The 18,057-nt window shown below is 41.4% G+C and overlaps 1 protein-coding gene across 1 annotated transcript in view; it reads right to left on the bottom strand.

Annotated features, from left to right (window-relative positions):
- MTM1 (myotubularin 1) overlaps positions 1-18,057 on the bottom strand; it is a 536,532-nt gene that overhangs the window by 485,202 nt on the left and 33,273 nt on the right. The window contains exon 2 of the mRNA XM_053699155.1: positions 16,277-16,349. Coding sequence (XP_053555130.1) covers positions 16,277-16,342 — 66 coding nt within the window. The 5' untranslated portion in view covers positions 16,343-16,349. The remainder of the gene's footprint in view (positions 1-16,276; positions 16,350-18,057) is intronic.

Below are 18,057 nucleotides of genomic sequence, written 5' to 3'. Positions count from 1 at the left end.
AATTTTTAAGAACAAGTGTAGATTCCATGAAGGAGTAATTGGCATGATAACGGGTCTTATTTTAACTAGAGCTTGAACAAAGGCTAAATATCTGGAAGTCAATTAAGTTTTCTATAAAATAAGACCAAAAACATCTGAACCAGATTGGCCTACAAAGTTCTGCAGGACCAAGCAGAAGCTATTAGAAATGTTTAAGTTATGTTACTGTTTGATTTAAACAATCACTCTCGGAAGGAGCACAATTGGTGAAAACAGGTCCACTAGATAAAATGACCAAAGAAAAGCTAGAGCATATATCAATTCCACATGAGGGTCTCTCAACCTCAACCCATATCTGTGAAGCTTATGGTTCAGATGAGACCCCATCAAGTCAATCTCTGGGAGACCCCAGGGATGTAACAACTGATAAAAAAAATCTCCTGATTGAGAGACTATTCCCCCAAATAGAAAGTCTGACGACTTAATCCGCTTTCAAATTGTTAACTCTGGGAATGTGAATTACTAAAATAGTACACTGATAAGATTCTGCCCAAGCTAGAATACAAAAGACACCGCCTTCATAGCTAGGAAACTGAGATTATCACCCTGATGATTTATATAGGCTACCGAAGTGATGTTGTTGGACTAAAAATGAATTAAGCCAACTGACCTGAGAAGAGGCCAAGCCTGAAATGCTCAGATGATCACACAAAGTTCTAAGATATTGATTGGTAACTATTTCCCATGATAAACAAAGAAAAAAACATGCCCTCAGAAACTGGATTGGGAAATGACTGCAAAGAAACCAAAGTATGTACAGTCGCTGAAGGTAAAGATGGCACCTGAACCAAATATCATCCAAGTGAGAAAGCTGCAGCTATGTCCTGAGCTCTGATAACAGCAGTGTACCCAAAGGTTTGGTGAAAACCCTGAGAGATGTAGCTAAATCAAAAGGAAGCGCTACTAACTGAGAATGTCTGCTCAGGAATGCAAAACAAAGAAACTGATGATGAGAAACTTTGTGAATAGGAATATGCAGGTAAACATCCTTCAAGTTTATAGTTGTCATAAACTGGCCCCTGCAAGACTAATGGAAGGATAGATTTGATAGTTTCCATCTTATATGAGGAAACCCTCAAAAACTTGTTTAAGGATTTCAGATCCAGGATGGGTCTGAAGGTTCCCTACTTATTCAGAATAATAAAAAGATTGGAGTAGAACCCCTTCCCTTGTTCTGACAGAGGAACAGGGAAAATCATTCCCATGTCCTCTACATCTTGAATACACTTAAGAAATGTTGATTTATTTTTTGCTCTCTTTGAGCCATGAGAGAGAAGAAATTTTTCCAAAAACCTATTTCGTACCCTTAAGAAAATAATCTCCATTACCCAAGGGTCCTGAACATACTGCGACCAGGCCTTCTGAAAAAGGCTTAACCTGACTCATACCGGCAATGAGTCTGAATCGGGGGCCGCACCTTCATACAGATCTTGCATTGAATGGAGACTTCTTCGTTTGCTTGAAATTATTCCATACTTAATTGGGCTCCTAGGAAGATTTTGCAGATTTAGACCTCTGGGAATAAAATTATTTTTGGTTTCTGAGATGATGAAAGGAGCAAAAATGATTGTCAGATTTAACCTTTCATCTACATTTTTTTTTATCCTGGGGTAAAAATGCTCTCTTGCCGTCCTTAACAGTGGAAATAATAGAATCCAAACAAGATCTTTCCTTGAAAGGATAAAAGCCTCGACTTTGAAACCATGTCTGCAGATCAAGATTTCAACCATAGGAACCTTCTACTAAGAACAGCCAGAGTCCTATTCTTTGCATTAAAGTGAATGTCAAGTTAAGGGTATTAGATACAGTCAAGCGATAGAAGTTAAAAAATGAATGACACTTTCATTCATGAAATCGTTAGGATATACTTATCTGAGATTAAATGAAACGCTGTACAGGAGCAGAGCTGAAGCTCCGGTCGCCATTTTCATCAATTGATTGACAGATGACTCATCTTCAATCACCTAATCGTTGTTTCCCCCCCCCCCCCGGGCATTCAGCCCCTTCGCACAAATGTAATGGCCCGGGGGGAAACAATGATTAAGAACCGTATACGATCTTGAATATCCGTAAAAAAAAAAAAAAAGATTCATCTGACAACAGCTTAGATAAGGAATCGCACCAGAGAAATGCTGCTAAAGCAACTCAAGCGACATCCACAGCTGGTTGAAACAAAAGACCCCTTGAAGGAAGGCCTTCCTGTGATAGCTTTCTAGTTTCCAATCCATAGAATTACTGAAAGAAGTACTGTCTTCCAGAGGAATGGTGTGTTTTTTTTTAGAAATTGCTCTATCCACTTATGGAATGGTTTCTTAACGTTCCAAATTAGTAGGTGGAACTGGAAACAAATTTTTTAATTTAGAAGGAATACAGGGAACCCAGGCTTGTCCCTTTGCTTGGAAATAGTTGCTGGGGCAATGACTGAGACTGAAAGAACTTCAACTGACTTTTTTGGATTAACAATAAGATACAGTTGTTTTACAGTCTTATCCTTAACAGGTTTAGGATCCTGGACCTCTAAAGCCCGTAAAACTTCCTTAAGCAAGGAACGTAGATGCTCAACCTTAAAATTAAAGGATGCCTCCTCAGATTCCTGATCTGAATTTGAGAACAAGTCTTTAGAAGACAACTCATCCTCAGAGGGTGAAGTAGAGAGAGAGTCAAAAACCGGCTTAAAAGTAGCAAAAATCAGTAAGTAATCATTAAAGTTATGGTAAATCCTAGTGTTTGTGAAACGCTAGGATTTACCATTAGAACAAATAAAGGGGACTTATAAAAGTATAAAATACTTCATGCTGAAATCTCCTTTATTTGTTTGCAGCGTTCGCTGTACTGATCTGCTATGTTATTTGGCTGAGAAGTAATGTTACCACCTCTTAGCCAATAGCCATGCAAGATCCTTACTGTTGGGAAAACTGTACCCAAGCTCCAGAGGACACTGAATGAATAACGGGAGGGAACAAAACAAAAAAAACACAAAACAAAAAAAAAAGAGGTGGACCCTATTCTGAGGGCACCACAGCCTGCAAAACTTTTCTCCCGAAAGCAGCTTCAGCCGAAGCAAACACATCAAACTTGTAAAATTTATAAAAAGTGTGTAAGGAGGACAAGGCAGCCGCTTTACAAATCTGACCCATTGAGCCTTCTTTCTTAAAAGCCCAGGAGGAAGCCACTGCTCTAGTAGAATGAGCCATTATCCTCTCAGGAGGCTGTCGTCCTGCTGTCTCATAAGCTAAGTGGATGACACTCCTCAACCAGAAAGATAGGGAAGTCGTAGAAGCCTTCTGCCCCTTACGCATCCCCGTATAGAAGAAAAACAAAGAGGAAGATTATCTGAATTCCTTAGTAGCCTGAAGAAAGAACTTCAAGGCACGAACCACATCCAGATAGTGAAGCAAGCGTTCCTTTGCTGAAGGAGGATTAGGAAACAAGGAAGGAACAATAATTTCTTGATTAATGTTACGGTCCGACACCACCTTCGGGAGGAACCCTAATTTAGTATGTAAAACTGCCTTATCAGCATGGAAAACAAGATAAGGGGAGTCACATTGTAAAGCAGAAATCTCAGAAACTCTGGGCGCCGAGGCAATAGCCAGCAAAAAAAGAACCTTCCAAGAAAACAAATTTAATGTCAACAGTATGCATAAGCTCAAACAAAGCCTGCTGCAAAACACTAAGAAAAAGTGTTAGGCTCCAAGGCGGAGCCCCAGATCTAAACACAGGTCTGATACTAGTCAGAGCCTTAACAAAGGACTGCACATCCGGAAGCTCGCCAATCTTTTGTGCAGTAACACCAACAGGGCTGATATCTGTCCCTTTAGGGAACTAGCAGATAGACCTTTCTCCAGTCCACCAGTCCATCCTGGAGAAAAAATAAAATTCTGGCAACCTTAACCTTATGGCAGGAAAACCGACGCTCTTCACACCAGTACAAATAAGTCCTCCACACCTTATGGTAGATACGATGAGTAACTTGATAACACTCTCAGAGAACCCTCTCTTGGCTAAGACTAAGCATTCAATCTCTACGCAGTCAGCCTCAGAGAATCTAGATTTTGATGAATGAAGGGATCTTTTATCAACAGTTCTCTGCGACAAGGTAACCTCCACTGAGGAGATGAGGACATCCCCACCAGATCTGCAAACCACGTCCTTCGCGGCCACGATGGAACAATCAGAATCACTGATGCTCGCTCCTGCTTGATGTGAGCCACCACGCGAGGGAGAAGCGGTAATGGAGGAAAAATATATGAGTCTGAACCTCCATGGTACAGATAGGGCATCTATCAATTCCACCTGAGGATCCCTCGACCTTGACCCATACCTGGGTAGCTTGGTATTGAGGCGGGATGCCATGAGATCCATCTCCAGTGTCCCCCACTCGCTGCATATCTCTGCAAACACCTCAGGGCAGAGAGACCATTCCATGGGGTGAAAGGATTGCCTGCTGAGAAAGTCTGCTTCCCAGGTGTCCACACCCGGAATGTGAATCACTGACAGTATACATCTGTGAGTCTCCGCCAACTCTAGCATTTGAAATACTTCTCTCATCGCCAAGGAACTTCTCGTTCCCCCCTGATGGTTGATGTAGGCAACCGAGGTTATATTGTCTGATTGGAATCTGATAAACTGGGACGAACCCAGAAGGCGCCAAGCCTTCAAGGCATTGACGTTTGCCCGGAGTTCTAAAATATTGATCTGAAGGGAGGACGACTCCTGAGTTCACAGACCTTGGGCCTTTTTGGTACCCCAAACGGCTCCCCAGCCGGAAAGACTTGTGTCCGTAGTCCAATCTCCCAGTACAGTCTCAACAAACATGTGCCTTGGGACAGATGATCTGGACAGAGCCACCAAGAGAACGAGTCTCTCAAGAGGTTGTCCAGCACGATCTGTTGAGACAGATCTGAATGGTCGCCGTTCCATTGTCTCAGCATGCATAGTTGTAAGGGTCTGAGATGGAATCTGGCAAAAGGAATGATGTCCATACAGGACACCATGAGTCCAATCACCTCCATACAATGAGCCACTGAGGGTCTCAAGGAGGCCTGGAGGGCAAGACATGCAGAAGTTAGCTTGCAACATCTCAGATCTGTGAGGAATATCCTCATGGATATGGAGTCTATTATTGTCCCCAGGAAGTTCACCCTTGTATTTGGAGTAAGAGAACTTTTTTTCAAGTTTATCTTCTATCCATGTGATCGAAGAAGATTCTGAAGGGACTCTGAATGTTCTTCAGCTAGACGAAAGGAAGGTGCCTGTACCAAGATATCGTCCAGGTAAGGTGCTACTGCAATACCTTGTGTTCTGGCAACGGCTAGAAGAGCCCCCAGAACCTTCGAAAATATCCTTGGAGCAGTAGCTAGGCCAAACGGAAGTAATATGAACTGGAAGTGCTGGTCCGGAAAGGCAAACCTCAGGAACTGAAAATGTTCCCTGTGTATCGGGATGTGAAGATATGCATTCTTCAGGTCAATTGTGGTCATAAACTGTCCTTCCTGAACCAGAGGAAGGATTGACCGTATTGTCTCCATCTTGAAAAAGCGAACACTCAGAAACTTGTTTAGGCACTTTAGGTCCAGAATTGGACAAAAAGTTTCCTCCTCCTTTAGAACCATGAAAAGGTTTGAATAAATCCCCAAACCTCTTTCTGCTGTAGGTACCGGCAAAATTACTCCTAGAGAGGAGAGATCCCGTACGCAACCTAAGAAGGAAGCTCTCTTTTCTGGTCTTGTAAACAGACTGGAGAGAAGAAATCTGCCCCTGGGAGGATGAGACTTGAATCCTATCCTGTATCCCTAAGATACAACCTCCAGGACCCAAGGGTCCTGTACATCCTCGAACCAAGCGTCTCAAAAAAAGACGCAGTCTGTCCCCTACTTGATCCTGGTTTGGGGGCCGCCCCTTCATGTCTATTTGTTCTCAGCAGGCTTCTTAGTCTGTTTGAACTTATTCCAGGACTGAGCCGGCTTCCAAGTACTCTTGGGCTGCTCGGACTTGGAGGAAGATTGCTGTTGTTGTGATTTGTTAAAATTAGACAATTGCCGTACCTTAGGCCTATTTTTCTTATCCTGCGGTAGGAATGCACCTTTCCCTCCGGCAACTGTAGAAATAATGGAGTCCAGCTCTAGACCGAATAAAATCTTCCCCTTGAACAGAAGAGAAAGGTGTCTGGATTTAGAAGTCATATCTGCAGACCAAGACTTCAACAAGAGAGCCCGATGGGCTAGGACCGCAAAGCCAGAAGCCTTTGCATTTATCCGAATAATCTGCATATTCGCGTCACAGAAGGAGTTAGCAATTCTCAGAGACTTAATTATCTCCTGAATATATCTGTTGAGCTCCAACAGAGTGTTGCACCAGTAGGTAGCTGCTCCAGCAACCAGCTGCCGCCAGTTGAAATAAAAACCCGGTATGTTGAAACATCTTCTTCAGAAAGGTTTCAATTTTCTTAACCATAGGCTCTCTAAAAGAAGAACTATCCTCCAAAGGGATAATAATACACTTAGCCAGCATAGAAATAGCGCCATCCACCTTAGGGATGGAACCCTACAAGTCTAATTGAGAGTCGGGACCGGGAATAATTTTTTAAAAGGAGACAAAGGGAAAAATAAGTTTCTATCCTTTCCCATTCGTTACTAATAATGTTTGCCATCTTAACTGGCACAGAAAAAGTCAGAGGGACCTTCCTGTCTTCATAAACCCTGTCTAATTTAGGGATCTTAGGTTCCTCAGGGAGTGTAGCCTCTGGAACCTCTAGCGTAGACAGAACCTCCTTTAATAAAAAACACAGATGCTCAATTTTAAATATAAAGGAGGGTTCCTCCGCTGAAGTAGGTTTATAAACTGAAGTCTATAACTCAGAAAGTTCACCCTCTGAAGCTACAGAGGTTAACTCATCCTCAGATAGCTGGGACATAGTAGCTAAATACGAACAAATATTTAGATGACTCTAAGTCAGGAAAAAAGCCCCCTCCAGATGGAGGATTAGATAAGCCGCAGGGAATTGCATGTGGAGCGAGTAGTGTAGAAAGGGTAGTAACCTCTCTGGACTCAGATTCCTGAGAGGTAGACAGCCCAGAGGGGCTAATAGCGCTATGAGTATTAGCAGGCTTGTCTCCCTTCTTAGACTTTAGAACAGTGCTTAGGCAAACGGAACAAAATTGAGCAAGTGGGCAAACCCCGGCCTCCTCAAAATATAAACAGGAATTATTCATCAGTACAGAAGAAACGGAACCTTCTAATGTAATATCAGAGTCCTCCATAGCTAGGATATATTCCCAGACGGACAGACAAAAAAACATAATTTATGCTTACCTGATAAATTTATTTCTCTTGTAGTGTGTTCAGTCCACGGGTCATCCATTACTTATGGGATATATTCTCCTTCCCAACAGGAAGTTGCAAGAGGATCACCCAAGCAGAGCTGCTATATAGCTCCTCCCCTCACATGTCATATCCAGTCATTCGACCGAAACAAGACGAGAAAGGAAAAACTATAGGGTGCAGTGGTGACTGGAGTTTTAATTAAAATTTAGAACTGCCTCAAAAAAAAGACAGGGCGGGCCGTGGACTGAACACACTACAAGAGAAATAAATTTATCAGGTAAGCATAAATTATGTTTTCTCTTGTTAAGTGTGTTCAGTCCACGGGTCATCCATTACTTATGGGATACCAATACCAAAGCTAAAGTACACGGATGATGGGAGGGACAAGGCAGGAACATTAAACAGAAGGAACCACTGCCTGTAGAACCTTTCTCCCAAAAACAGCCTCCGAAGAAGCAAAAGTGTCAAATTTGTAAAATTTTGAAAAGGTATGAAGTGAAGACCAAGTTGCAGCCTTGCAAATCTGTTCAACAGAGGCCTCATTCTTAAAGGCCCAGGTGGAAGCCACAGCTCTAGTGGAATGAGCTGTAATTCTTTCAGGAGGCTGCTGTCCAGCAGTCTCATAGGCTAAACGTATTATGCTACAAAGCCAAAAAGAGAGAGAGGTGGCCGAAGCCTTTTGACCTCTCTTCTGACCAGAATAAACGACAAACAGAGAAGAAGTTTGACGAAAATCTTTAGTTGCCTGTAAGTAGAACTTCAGGGCACGGACTACGTCCAGATTATGCAAAAGACGTTCCTTCTTTGAAGAAGGATTAGGACATAATGAAGGAACAACAATCTCTTGATTGATATTCCTGTTAGAAACAACCTTAGGTAAAAACCAAGGTTTAGTACGCAGAACTACCTTGTCTGAATGACAAATCAGATAAGGAGAATCGCAATGTAAGGCAGATAACTCAGAGACTCTTCGAGCCGAGGAAATAGCCATCAAAAACAGAACTTTCCAAGATAAAAGCTTAGTATCAATGGAATGAAGGGGTTCAAACGGAACACCCTGAAGAACTTTAAGAACCAAGTTTAAGCTCCACGGAGGAGCAACAGTTTTAAACACAGGCTTAATCCTAGCCAAAGCCTGACAAAAAGCCTGGACGTCTGGATTCTCTGCCAGACGTTTGTGTAAAAGAATAGACAGAGCAGAAATCTGTCCCTTTAACGAACTAGCGGATAAACCCTTTTCTAAACCTTCTTGTAGAAAAGCCAATATCCTAGGAATCCTAACCTTACTCCATGAGTAAACCCTTGGATTCACACCAATATAAATATTTACGCCATATCTTATGGTAAATTTTTCTGGTAACAGGTTTCCGAGCCTGTATTAACGTATCAATAACCGACTCCGAAAAACCACGCTTTGATAGAATCAAGCGTTCAATCTCCATGCAGTCAGCCTCAGAGAAATTAGGCTTGGATGGTTGAAAGGACCCTGAATTAGAAGGTCCTGCCTCAGAGGCAGAGACCATGGTGGACAGGACGACATGTCCACTAGGTCTGCATACCAGGTCTTGCGTGGCCACGCAGGCGCTATCAGAATCACCGATGCTCTCTCCTGTTTGATCCTGGCAATCAGTCGAGGTAGCAACGGAAATGGTGGAAACACATAAGCCATGTTGAAAACCCAAGGGGCTGCTAATGCATCTACCAGCACCGCTCCCGGGTCCCTGGACCTGGATCCGTAACAAGGAAGCTTGGCGTTCTGGCGAGATGCCATGAGATCCAGCTCCGGTTCCCACTCCCCCGGATGAAAGGTCTGGCGACTTAGAAAATCCGCCTCCCAGTTCTCCACGCCTGGGATGTAGATCGCTGACAGATGACAAGAGTGAGACTCTGCCCAGCGAATTATCTTCGAGACTTCCAATATCGCTAGGGAACTCCTGGTTCCCCCTTGATGATTGATGTAAGCCACAGTTGTGATGTTGTCCGACTGAAATCTGATGAACCTCAGTGTTGCTAACTGAGGCCAAGCTAGAAGAGCATTGAATATTGCTCTTAATTTGAGAATGTTTATTGGGAGGAGTTTCTCCTCCTGAGTCCACGATCCCTGAGCCTTCAGGGAGTTCCAGACTGCACCCCAGCCTAGTAGGCTGGCATCTGTTGTTACAATCGTCCAATCTGGTCTGCGAAAAGTAATTCCTTTGGACAGATGAACCCGCGACAACCACCAGAGAAGAGAATCTCTGGCCTCCTGGTCCAGATTTAGTAAAGGGGACAGATCTGAGTAATCCCCATTCCACTGACTTAGCATGCATAGTTGCAGCGGTCTGAGATGTAGGCGCGCAAATGGCACTATGTCCATTGCCGCGACCATTAAGCCGATTACTTCCATGCACTGAGCTACTGATGGGCTTGGAATGGAATGAAGGACACGGCAAGCATTTAGGATTTTTGATAACCTGGACTCCGTCAGGTAAATCTTCATCTCTACAGAATCTATAAGAGTCCCTAGAAAGGGAACCCCTGTGAGTGGGAACAGAGAACTCTTTTCCATGTTCACTTTCCACCCATGCAACCTCAGAAATGCTAGAACTATCTCTGTATGAGACTTTGCATTTTGAAAACTTGACGCTTGTATCAGAATGTCGTCTAGGTACGGAGCCACCGCTATGCCTCGCGGTCTTAGTACCGCCAGAAGTGAGCCCAGAACCTTTGTAAAAATTCTCAGGGCCGTAGCCAACCCGAAGGGAAGAGCTACAAACTGGTAATGCCTGTCTAGAAAGGCAAACCTTAGGTACCGATAATGATCTTTGTGAATCGGTATGTGAAGGTAGGCATCCTTTAAGTCCACTGTGGTCATATACTGACCCTCTTGGATCATGGGTAGGATGGTTCGAATAGTTTCCATTTTGAACGATGGAACCCTTAGGAATTTGTTTAGGATCTTCAGGTCCAAGATTGGCCTGAAGGTTCCCTCTTTTTTGGGAACCACAAACAGATTTGAGTAAAAACCTTGCCCTTGTTCCGTCCGCGGAACCGGGTGGATCACTCCCATTACTAAGAGGTCTTGTACACATCGTAGAAATGCCTCTTTCTTTATTAGGTTTGTTGATAACCTTGACAGATGAAATCTCCCTTGTGGGGGAGAAGTTTTGAAGTCCAGAAGGTATCCCTGAGATATGATCTCCAACGCCCAGGGATCCTGGACATCTCTTGCCCAGGCCTGGGCGAAGAGAGAAAGTCTGCCCCCCACTAGATCCGTTTCCAGATAGGGGGCCCTTTCTTCATGCTGTCTTAGGGGCAGAAGTAGGTTTTCTGGCCTGCTTGCCCTTGTTCCAGGACTGGTTGCCTTTCCAACCCTGTCTGTAACGAGTAGCAGTCCCTTCCTGTTTTGGAGCGGAGGAAGTTGATGCTGCTCCTGCCTTGAAATTACGAAAGGCACGAAAATTAGACTGTTTGGCCTTTGGTTTGGCCCTGTCCTGAGGAAGGGTGTGACCCTTACCTCCAGTAATGTCAGAAATAATTTCTTTCAAGCCGGGCCCGAATAAGGTTTGCCCTTTGAAAGGAATATTAAGCAATTTAGATTTAGAAGTGACATCTGCTGACCAGGATTTGAGCCATAGCGCTCTGCGCGCCTGGATGGTGAATCCGGAGTTCTTAGCCGTTAGTTTGGTTAAATGCACAACGGCATCCGAAACAAATGCATTAGCTAGCTTAAGGGCTTTAAGCTTGTTCATAATCTCATCCAATGGTGCTGTGCGAATAGCCTCTTCCAGAGACTCAAACCAGAATGCCTCTGCAGCAGTGACGGGCGCAATGCATGCAAGGGGCTGTAATATAAAACCTTGTTGAACAAACATTTTATTAAGGTAACCTTCTAATTTTTTATCCATTGGATCTGAGAAAGCAGAACTATCCTCCACCGGGATAGTGGTACGCTTGGCTAAAGTAGAAACTGCTCCCTCCACCTTAGGGACCGTCTGCCATAAGTCTTGTGTGGTGGCGTCTATTGGGAACATTTTTCTAAATATCGGAGGAGGGGAAAAGGGCACACCGGGTCTATCCCACTCCTTGCTAATAATCTCTGTAAGCCTTTTAGGTATAGGAAAAACGTCAGTACACACCGGTACCGCATAGTATTTATCCAGCCTACATAATTTCTCTGGGATTGCAACCGTGTTGCAATCATTCAGAGCCGCTAACACCTCCCCTAGCAATACACGGAGGTTCTCAAGCTTAAATTTAAAATTTGAAATTTCCGAATCCGGTCTCCCCGGATCAGATCCGTCACCCACAGAATGAAGCTCTCCGTCCTCATGTTCTGCAAATTGTGACGCAGTATCAGACATGGCTCTATTATTATCAGCGCACTCTGTTCTTACCCCAGAGTGATCGCGTTTACCCCTAAATTCTGGCAATTTAGATAGTACTTCAGTCATAACATTAGCCATGTCTTGCAAAGTGATTTGTAAGGGCCTTGATGTACTTGGCGCCACAATCTCACGCACCTCCTGAGCGGGAGGCGAAGGTACTGACACGTGAGGAGAGTTAGGCGGCATAACTTCCCCCTCGTTGTCTGGTGATAATTTCTTTACCAGTAAAGACTGACTTTTATTTAAAGTAACATCAATACAATTGGTACACATATTTCTATTGGGCTCCACATTGGCTTTTAAACATAATGAACAAGTAGATTCATCTGTATCAGACATGTTTAAACAGACTAGCAATGAAGGCTAGCAAGCTTGGAAAAAATCTTTCAATAAATTTACAAGCAATAGAAAAAACGCTGCAGCGCTTTTAAAAACACAAAAAACTGTCACAGTTGAAATAACAATGAACTAATTCAGTTATAGCCAACAATTTTAACAGTAAATGTGTGAATTTAGCAGAGGATTGCACCCACTAGCAAACAGATGATTAACCCCTCAATACCCAAAAACGGATAATCAATTTAAGATTTAACGCTTTTATCACAGTCAAACACACTGTCACAGTTCTGCTGTGACTGATTACCTCCCTCAAAAATGAATTTTGAAGACCCCTGAGCTCTCTGGAGACGTCCTGGATCAAGGAGGAAGAAGCAGGAAGACTGTGCTAGAATTTTAACTGCGCAACAAGGCGCTAAAAAAGGCCCCTCCCACTCATATTACAACAGTTGGAGACCTGTTACAACGGTTTCTATGCAGAAATATACGTTAGCCATATGGAAAAAAATCATGCCCAAAAAGATTTATCACCAAAGTACCTCACAAAACGAATAACATGCCAGTAAACGTTTTAAAAACAACTTTCCAGTGTTATGCAAAGTTATCACTAAGCCTGCTAAAGGGACATTATACACTCATTTTTTCTTTGCATAAATGTTTTGTAGATAATCTATTTATATAGCCCATAAAGTTTTTTTTTTTTAAATAAATGTATAGTTTTGCTTATTTTTAAATAACATTGCTCTGATTTTCAGACTCCTAACCAAGCCCCAAAGTTTTATGTGAATACTGTCAGCTACCTTCTCCAGCTTGCTCCCGTTTGTGTAAAGGGTCTTTTCATATGCAAAAGAAGGGGGAGGGGGGAGTGTCTTGTTTGCCACTTGTAGTGGGCTTTCCAGCTACCTTTTCAACAGAGCCAAACTGTCAGCTTCTAAGTAAGTTTTTAAACAGTTTTATACTGGATTTTTATATCAGTATCTGTGCATCTTATTCTTTATAGTAGTGTCTATTACATGCAGTTATATGAAAATGAGTGTATACTGTCCCTTTAAGGCTCATACATTTATTTCAGTATTAACAGTATTTTCTCAGTCAAATTCTAGTCCCTAGAAAATAACTCAACTGCGCATACATTTATCAGCCTGATACCAGTCGCTACTACTGCATTAAAGGCTGTACTTACATCATATGGGTAACCGCAGTGTTTTCTTAGTCAATTCCATTCCTAGAAAATATTACTGCACATACCTCATACCTCATTTGCGGGGGACCCCGCATGCTATTCCCTTTTCTGAAGTTACCCCACTCCTCAGAATGAGGAGAACAGCCAGTGGATCTTAGTTACATCTGCTAAGATCATAGAAAACGCAGGCAGATTCTTCTTCTAAATACTGCCTGAAAGAAAAAACAGCACACTCCGGTGCCATTTTAAAATAATAAACTTTTGATTGAAGAATAATTAGGTAAAAAAAAAACTCCTATCTCCTCTCGCGACCTCCTTCTTTGTTGAGACTTGCAAGAGAATGACTGGATATGACATGTGAGGGGAGGAGCTATATAGCAGCTCTGCTTGGGTGATCCTCTTGCAACTTCCTGTTGGGAAGGAGAATATATCCCATAAGTAATGGATGACCCGTGGAATGAACACACTTAACAAGAGAAATAAACACTTTATTCAGCACCTTTATAATCCCAATGGGTGGGGCACTCACCACCTCCTAGACCCAGACAACTGTCAGAGAAAACACTCTCCTTAGGAGCGATGTTCGCATCAAGATCGTAGGAAAAATGAAAAGACCGCACCTGGTCACATAGTGCGTAGGGCAGGACTTCCTCAGCTATGAAAAAGGCGCCAAGCTATTAGGAGGTGCGCAACACACCAAAACGAAAGTGAAACCCGTTTGTTCCAAGCCAAAAGCACACAGTCTAAGAGCCCAAAAACTCTGACATAAAAGCAGTTATAAATAACCCCTTTGCGTTCAAATAATCTCCCTAAAGGAGATATTAACCCTTGATCCTATCGAGGCATAAAGGAGCCACACTGTGACCCTATAGAGCAAAAGAGTATATATAAAACGATCTTACCTCCAGGATCCATGCTGTGGAACAGGCACAGCCTCTCAAGTGTGACAGTCTTGCAGCGACGCCTCTGACATGGACTTGAGTATGCAACAGCAAGCAGTGAAACTCCTCAACACTGAGGGAGCTGTTAGGCAGCAGTCTGGATGGGTTCGCAGAAAAAATTTCCCTGCATCACCAGACTCTAACTTTCATCAATACCTCACTGAGAGGTTGACATGATTACTTAAAACTCCAGTCCTTTCTTGAAAGGAACATACCCATTACAGGACTATCCAAATCTTCTGACACTTCTCTGCCATCTCCTATAGTGACAAAAGGCAAAGAATAACTGGGGGATAGGGGAAGTGGGAGGGATATTTAAGCCTTTGGCTGGGGTGTCTTTGGCTCCTCCTGGTGAACTGGTGTTGCATTTCCCAACAGTATGGAATGAAGTTGTGGACTCTCCCTGCCTTATGGAAGGAAAACAACATTTAAAATTATGGGGAAGGCAAAAAGTGAGTTTAAAATCCTCCACTAAGCACAAAATATAGAGAAAATAACTCATTGTGTAATTCATTAACAAATCTAGACAGACCAGAAGGCTTGTTTTTCCCCACAGAAAACCTCTGAATTACATTGTTTCCAATGCAGCAAATGATTCTGGGTAAGATATGCAAATGAGGTTTACAATCACTTTTTTTACTTCAGTCTGCTTTTACGAGTAAAAAAAGAGTAAGAGAGTTAGTCATTTGTTAATGAACTACACAATCAGTTATTTTCTCTATATTTTGGAAAAAAACTAAATATGTAGATCTACCATCTAAGGGTCTAACCCAGAAGGGACAGTTCCAGTTTGCTGTTGCGTTGCCCCACAAGCTGTACGTCAAAGGGGGCACACAACGATTAGAGGAATTGTTCTGCCAAAGAAAGCAGGAGCTGGGGGTGGAGGATCGGCGTTATGTTTACCATAATGCAAGGATAAGTATTTAAAAAAAAAGCATCTTTCTAAACTTAAATGAATTAAAAAGTGCCCCTGTTTTTTAAGATTTTTATTTGATACTGGCCTTTAATTCATTAAAGTTTACATTCATTTTAATCAAAGCAAACACATTAGTAAAATGGTGTGCACACCATGGCATTACCAGCATCCTAAGGAAAATGCTCTTATTCAAAAGAGGGGCTTCCCTTCTTTCCAATAAGAGGCCTCATCAATGCAGAGGGAGGGAGATAGAGACTCCATTTTAGTTGCTTCCCTAACCACATCTCTCCTAACCGATAATGTAAAGTGCAAAATGTATGTAGCTCAAAATAAAGAGAAAATAAGAAATCACAATGGCTTTATAATGCACCAACTGCAACAGTGGGCCCAACATTTGATGAACTCTGCACACACAAACACACACAAAAACACACATTTAGACTTAATGGCCGCAAAAGCTACTTTCTTTTAGAAATGTTACAGTCTTCTATTGATTAGAAAGCTAGAAAGACGTGGCAGTGCAAAGGTGCTGCATTTTCACACATGACTTGTCACTTTCTGTGGGGAAACTGCCACCAAATTTATAAGGAATGAGCTGTTTATAAAAAAAAAAATAAAAAAAACACTTCCTCTCAAAATTTCTATTTTGAAAAGTTGCAATGCTAAAGGGAAAGTAAAGTCAAGGAACCTCTATTATCAATGTTGCATAGTTATCTTAGTCTTCTTTGTTAAAGAGTAATCCTAGGTGAACTCAGGAGTGTGCACATGCATTTATCCATCTGGCAGCAGTGTTTGGAACAATGTTTACAAAAATGTTATACATAGTTGCAAACACTGCCGCCGTAGACTGCTATAGACAAGTTCACGCTCCTAAGCTCCTACCAGCCTAATTAATCTTCAACAAAATAAATAAAAAGAACAAGAACAAATAGAAGTAAATTGGAAAGTAGTTTAAAACTGGGCGATCTATCTGAATCATAAATGTTTAATTTTGACTTTAATGTCACTGTAATAAAACATTTCTAATAAGATAAAAAAAAATATCAATACTAAATCCATACCTAAAAAAAGAACATGAACAAATGATTCCTAAAAACCATAATACAATCACAACAGCATTAAAAAAAAATAATATAATAAGATAACTGTGCACCAAGTTTCAACTCACCCGCCTGATCGAAGAATTATCCATAGAGTGTGAATTGTACTGTGGACTGGAGTTCGAAGCCATCATGAGAGTGCTTTAAAAAGAGAAAAAATATAAATTAGAAAAAAAATGAGTATCCCTTTATGACAACATAGAATGTATAGATCTTACCGGCCCGTGCTTGAGTTCCTGATTCACTTATCTTTGGCATTAGTCATTTACATTTAAGGTTGTGATTTTTTCTTTATGTGGATATATTTGTTGCTTTGAAAATGTGTCTTTTTTTGAGCAAAGGTAACCATTATTTGTATATGTATGGACTGGGCCAACCTTAGCATTTGCGGGGCCCTGGGCAAGATAAATTTGTGGGACCCCTCAGCCCAGTGCTCTTATTCCCCCTCCCCTGTATGCCTTGCACCTTGTATGGCCCACCCCGTGCCAAAATGTAGTGATACCTATATAAAGAATAACACAAAATATTAGATCTCCTGATACCATAAACTAGGGATGCACCGAAATTTCGGCCGCAGAAAGTTAGGCCGAAAATGGCATTTTTGGCTATTTCGGTTTTTGGTTATTTTGCCTGTTATTTTCGGTAAAATAGTGTAGCATGTTTCAAATTTGATGCTAGCCTAGAGCTGCTGTTTACGTTTATTACTTGACTTACTGTTCTGCATATAATGAATGAGTTTTCTAGGACTATGGATAATTGCTAAAAAAAAAAAAAAAAAAAAAAACTGTTAAAGGGACACTGTACCCAAAAAAATTATTTCGTGATTCAGATTGAGCATGAAATTTTAAGCAACTTTCTAATTTACTCCTATTATCAAATTTTATTCATTCTCTTGGTATCTTTATTTGAAATGCAAGAATGTAAGTTTAGATGCCGGCCCATTTTTGGTGAACAACCTGGGTTGTCATTGCTGATTAGTGGATAATTTCGTACACCAATAAAAAAGTGCTGTCCAGAGTACTGAAACCAAAAAAAAGCTTAGATGCCTTCTTTTTCAAATAATGATAGCAAGAGAACGAAGAAAAATTGATAATAGGAGTAAATTAGAAAGTTGCTTAAAATTGCATGCTCAATCTGAATCACGAAATAATTTTTTTGGGTACAGTGTCCCTTTAAATATGATTCTGTTACATAGAACTAAATGAAGAATAATACAGTATATTGATATTTATAATTGTTTTAAATAGGGATGCACCAAAATTTTGGTCGCAGAAACATTTTGGCCGAAAATGGCATTTTTTGCCTGTTTTTTTTTTTCTTGGTAAAATTATTGTGTAGCATATTATTGTTTTAAGATATTTTTGTCCAATATTAGTGTGCTACTTTCAATAAAAGTGTGGGCTTTTTTTATTGGCTCTAATTATGCAAAAAAAAATATTTTTTAAATAATTTGAAAAAATACATTTTCGGTATCAGTTTCGGTTTTCGGCCAAGTGCATCCCTGATTTTCGGATTCGGTCCAGAATTTCCATTTCGGTGCATCACTACCATAAACACTAAAAATAACACATACATTAACACATACATTGCACCATCTCATAACCTCAACACTGACATTATAGGTCCCCCAAAGAGTGGGGCCCTAGACAGGTGCACCTCTAGCCCTGCCCAAAGCCAGGTCTGTGTATGGAAAAAATCCTTTTAGCTTTGTATGATTTAGTTGTAATTTTATAGCAGTGGTTAGAACATTTATTTTATTTTATTTATTGACTTCATTGATTTTATATGTCATAGTTTTAATGTTGCAAATGGAAAACATTCTTGCACAACTGCTGCCATATAGTGCTTC

Source organism: Bombina bombina, chromosome 1 (genome assembly GCF_027579735.1).
Source record: "Bombina bombina isolate aBomBom1 chromosome 1, aBomBom1.pri, whole genome shotgun sequence".
Lineage (NCBI taxonomy): Eukaryota > Metazoa > Chordata > Amphibia > Anura > Bombinatoridae > Bombina > Bombina bombina.
The sequence above is the reverse complement of the archived record's forward strand: the minus strand, read 5'-3'. Positions and strand labels throughout refer to the sequence as shown.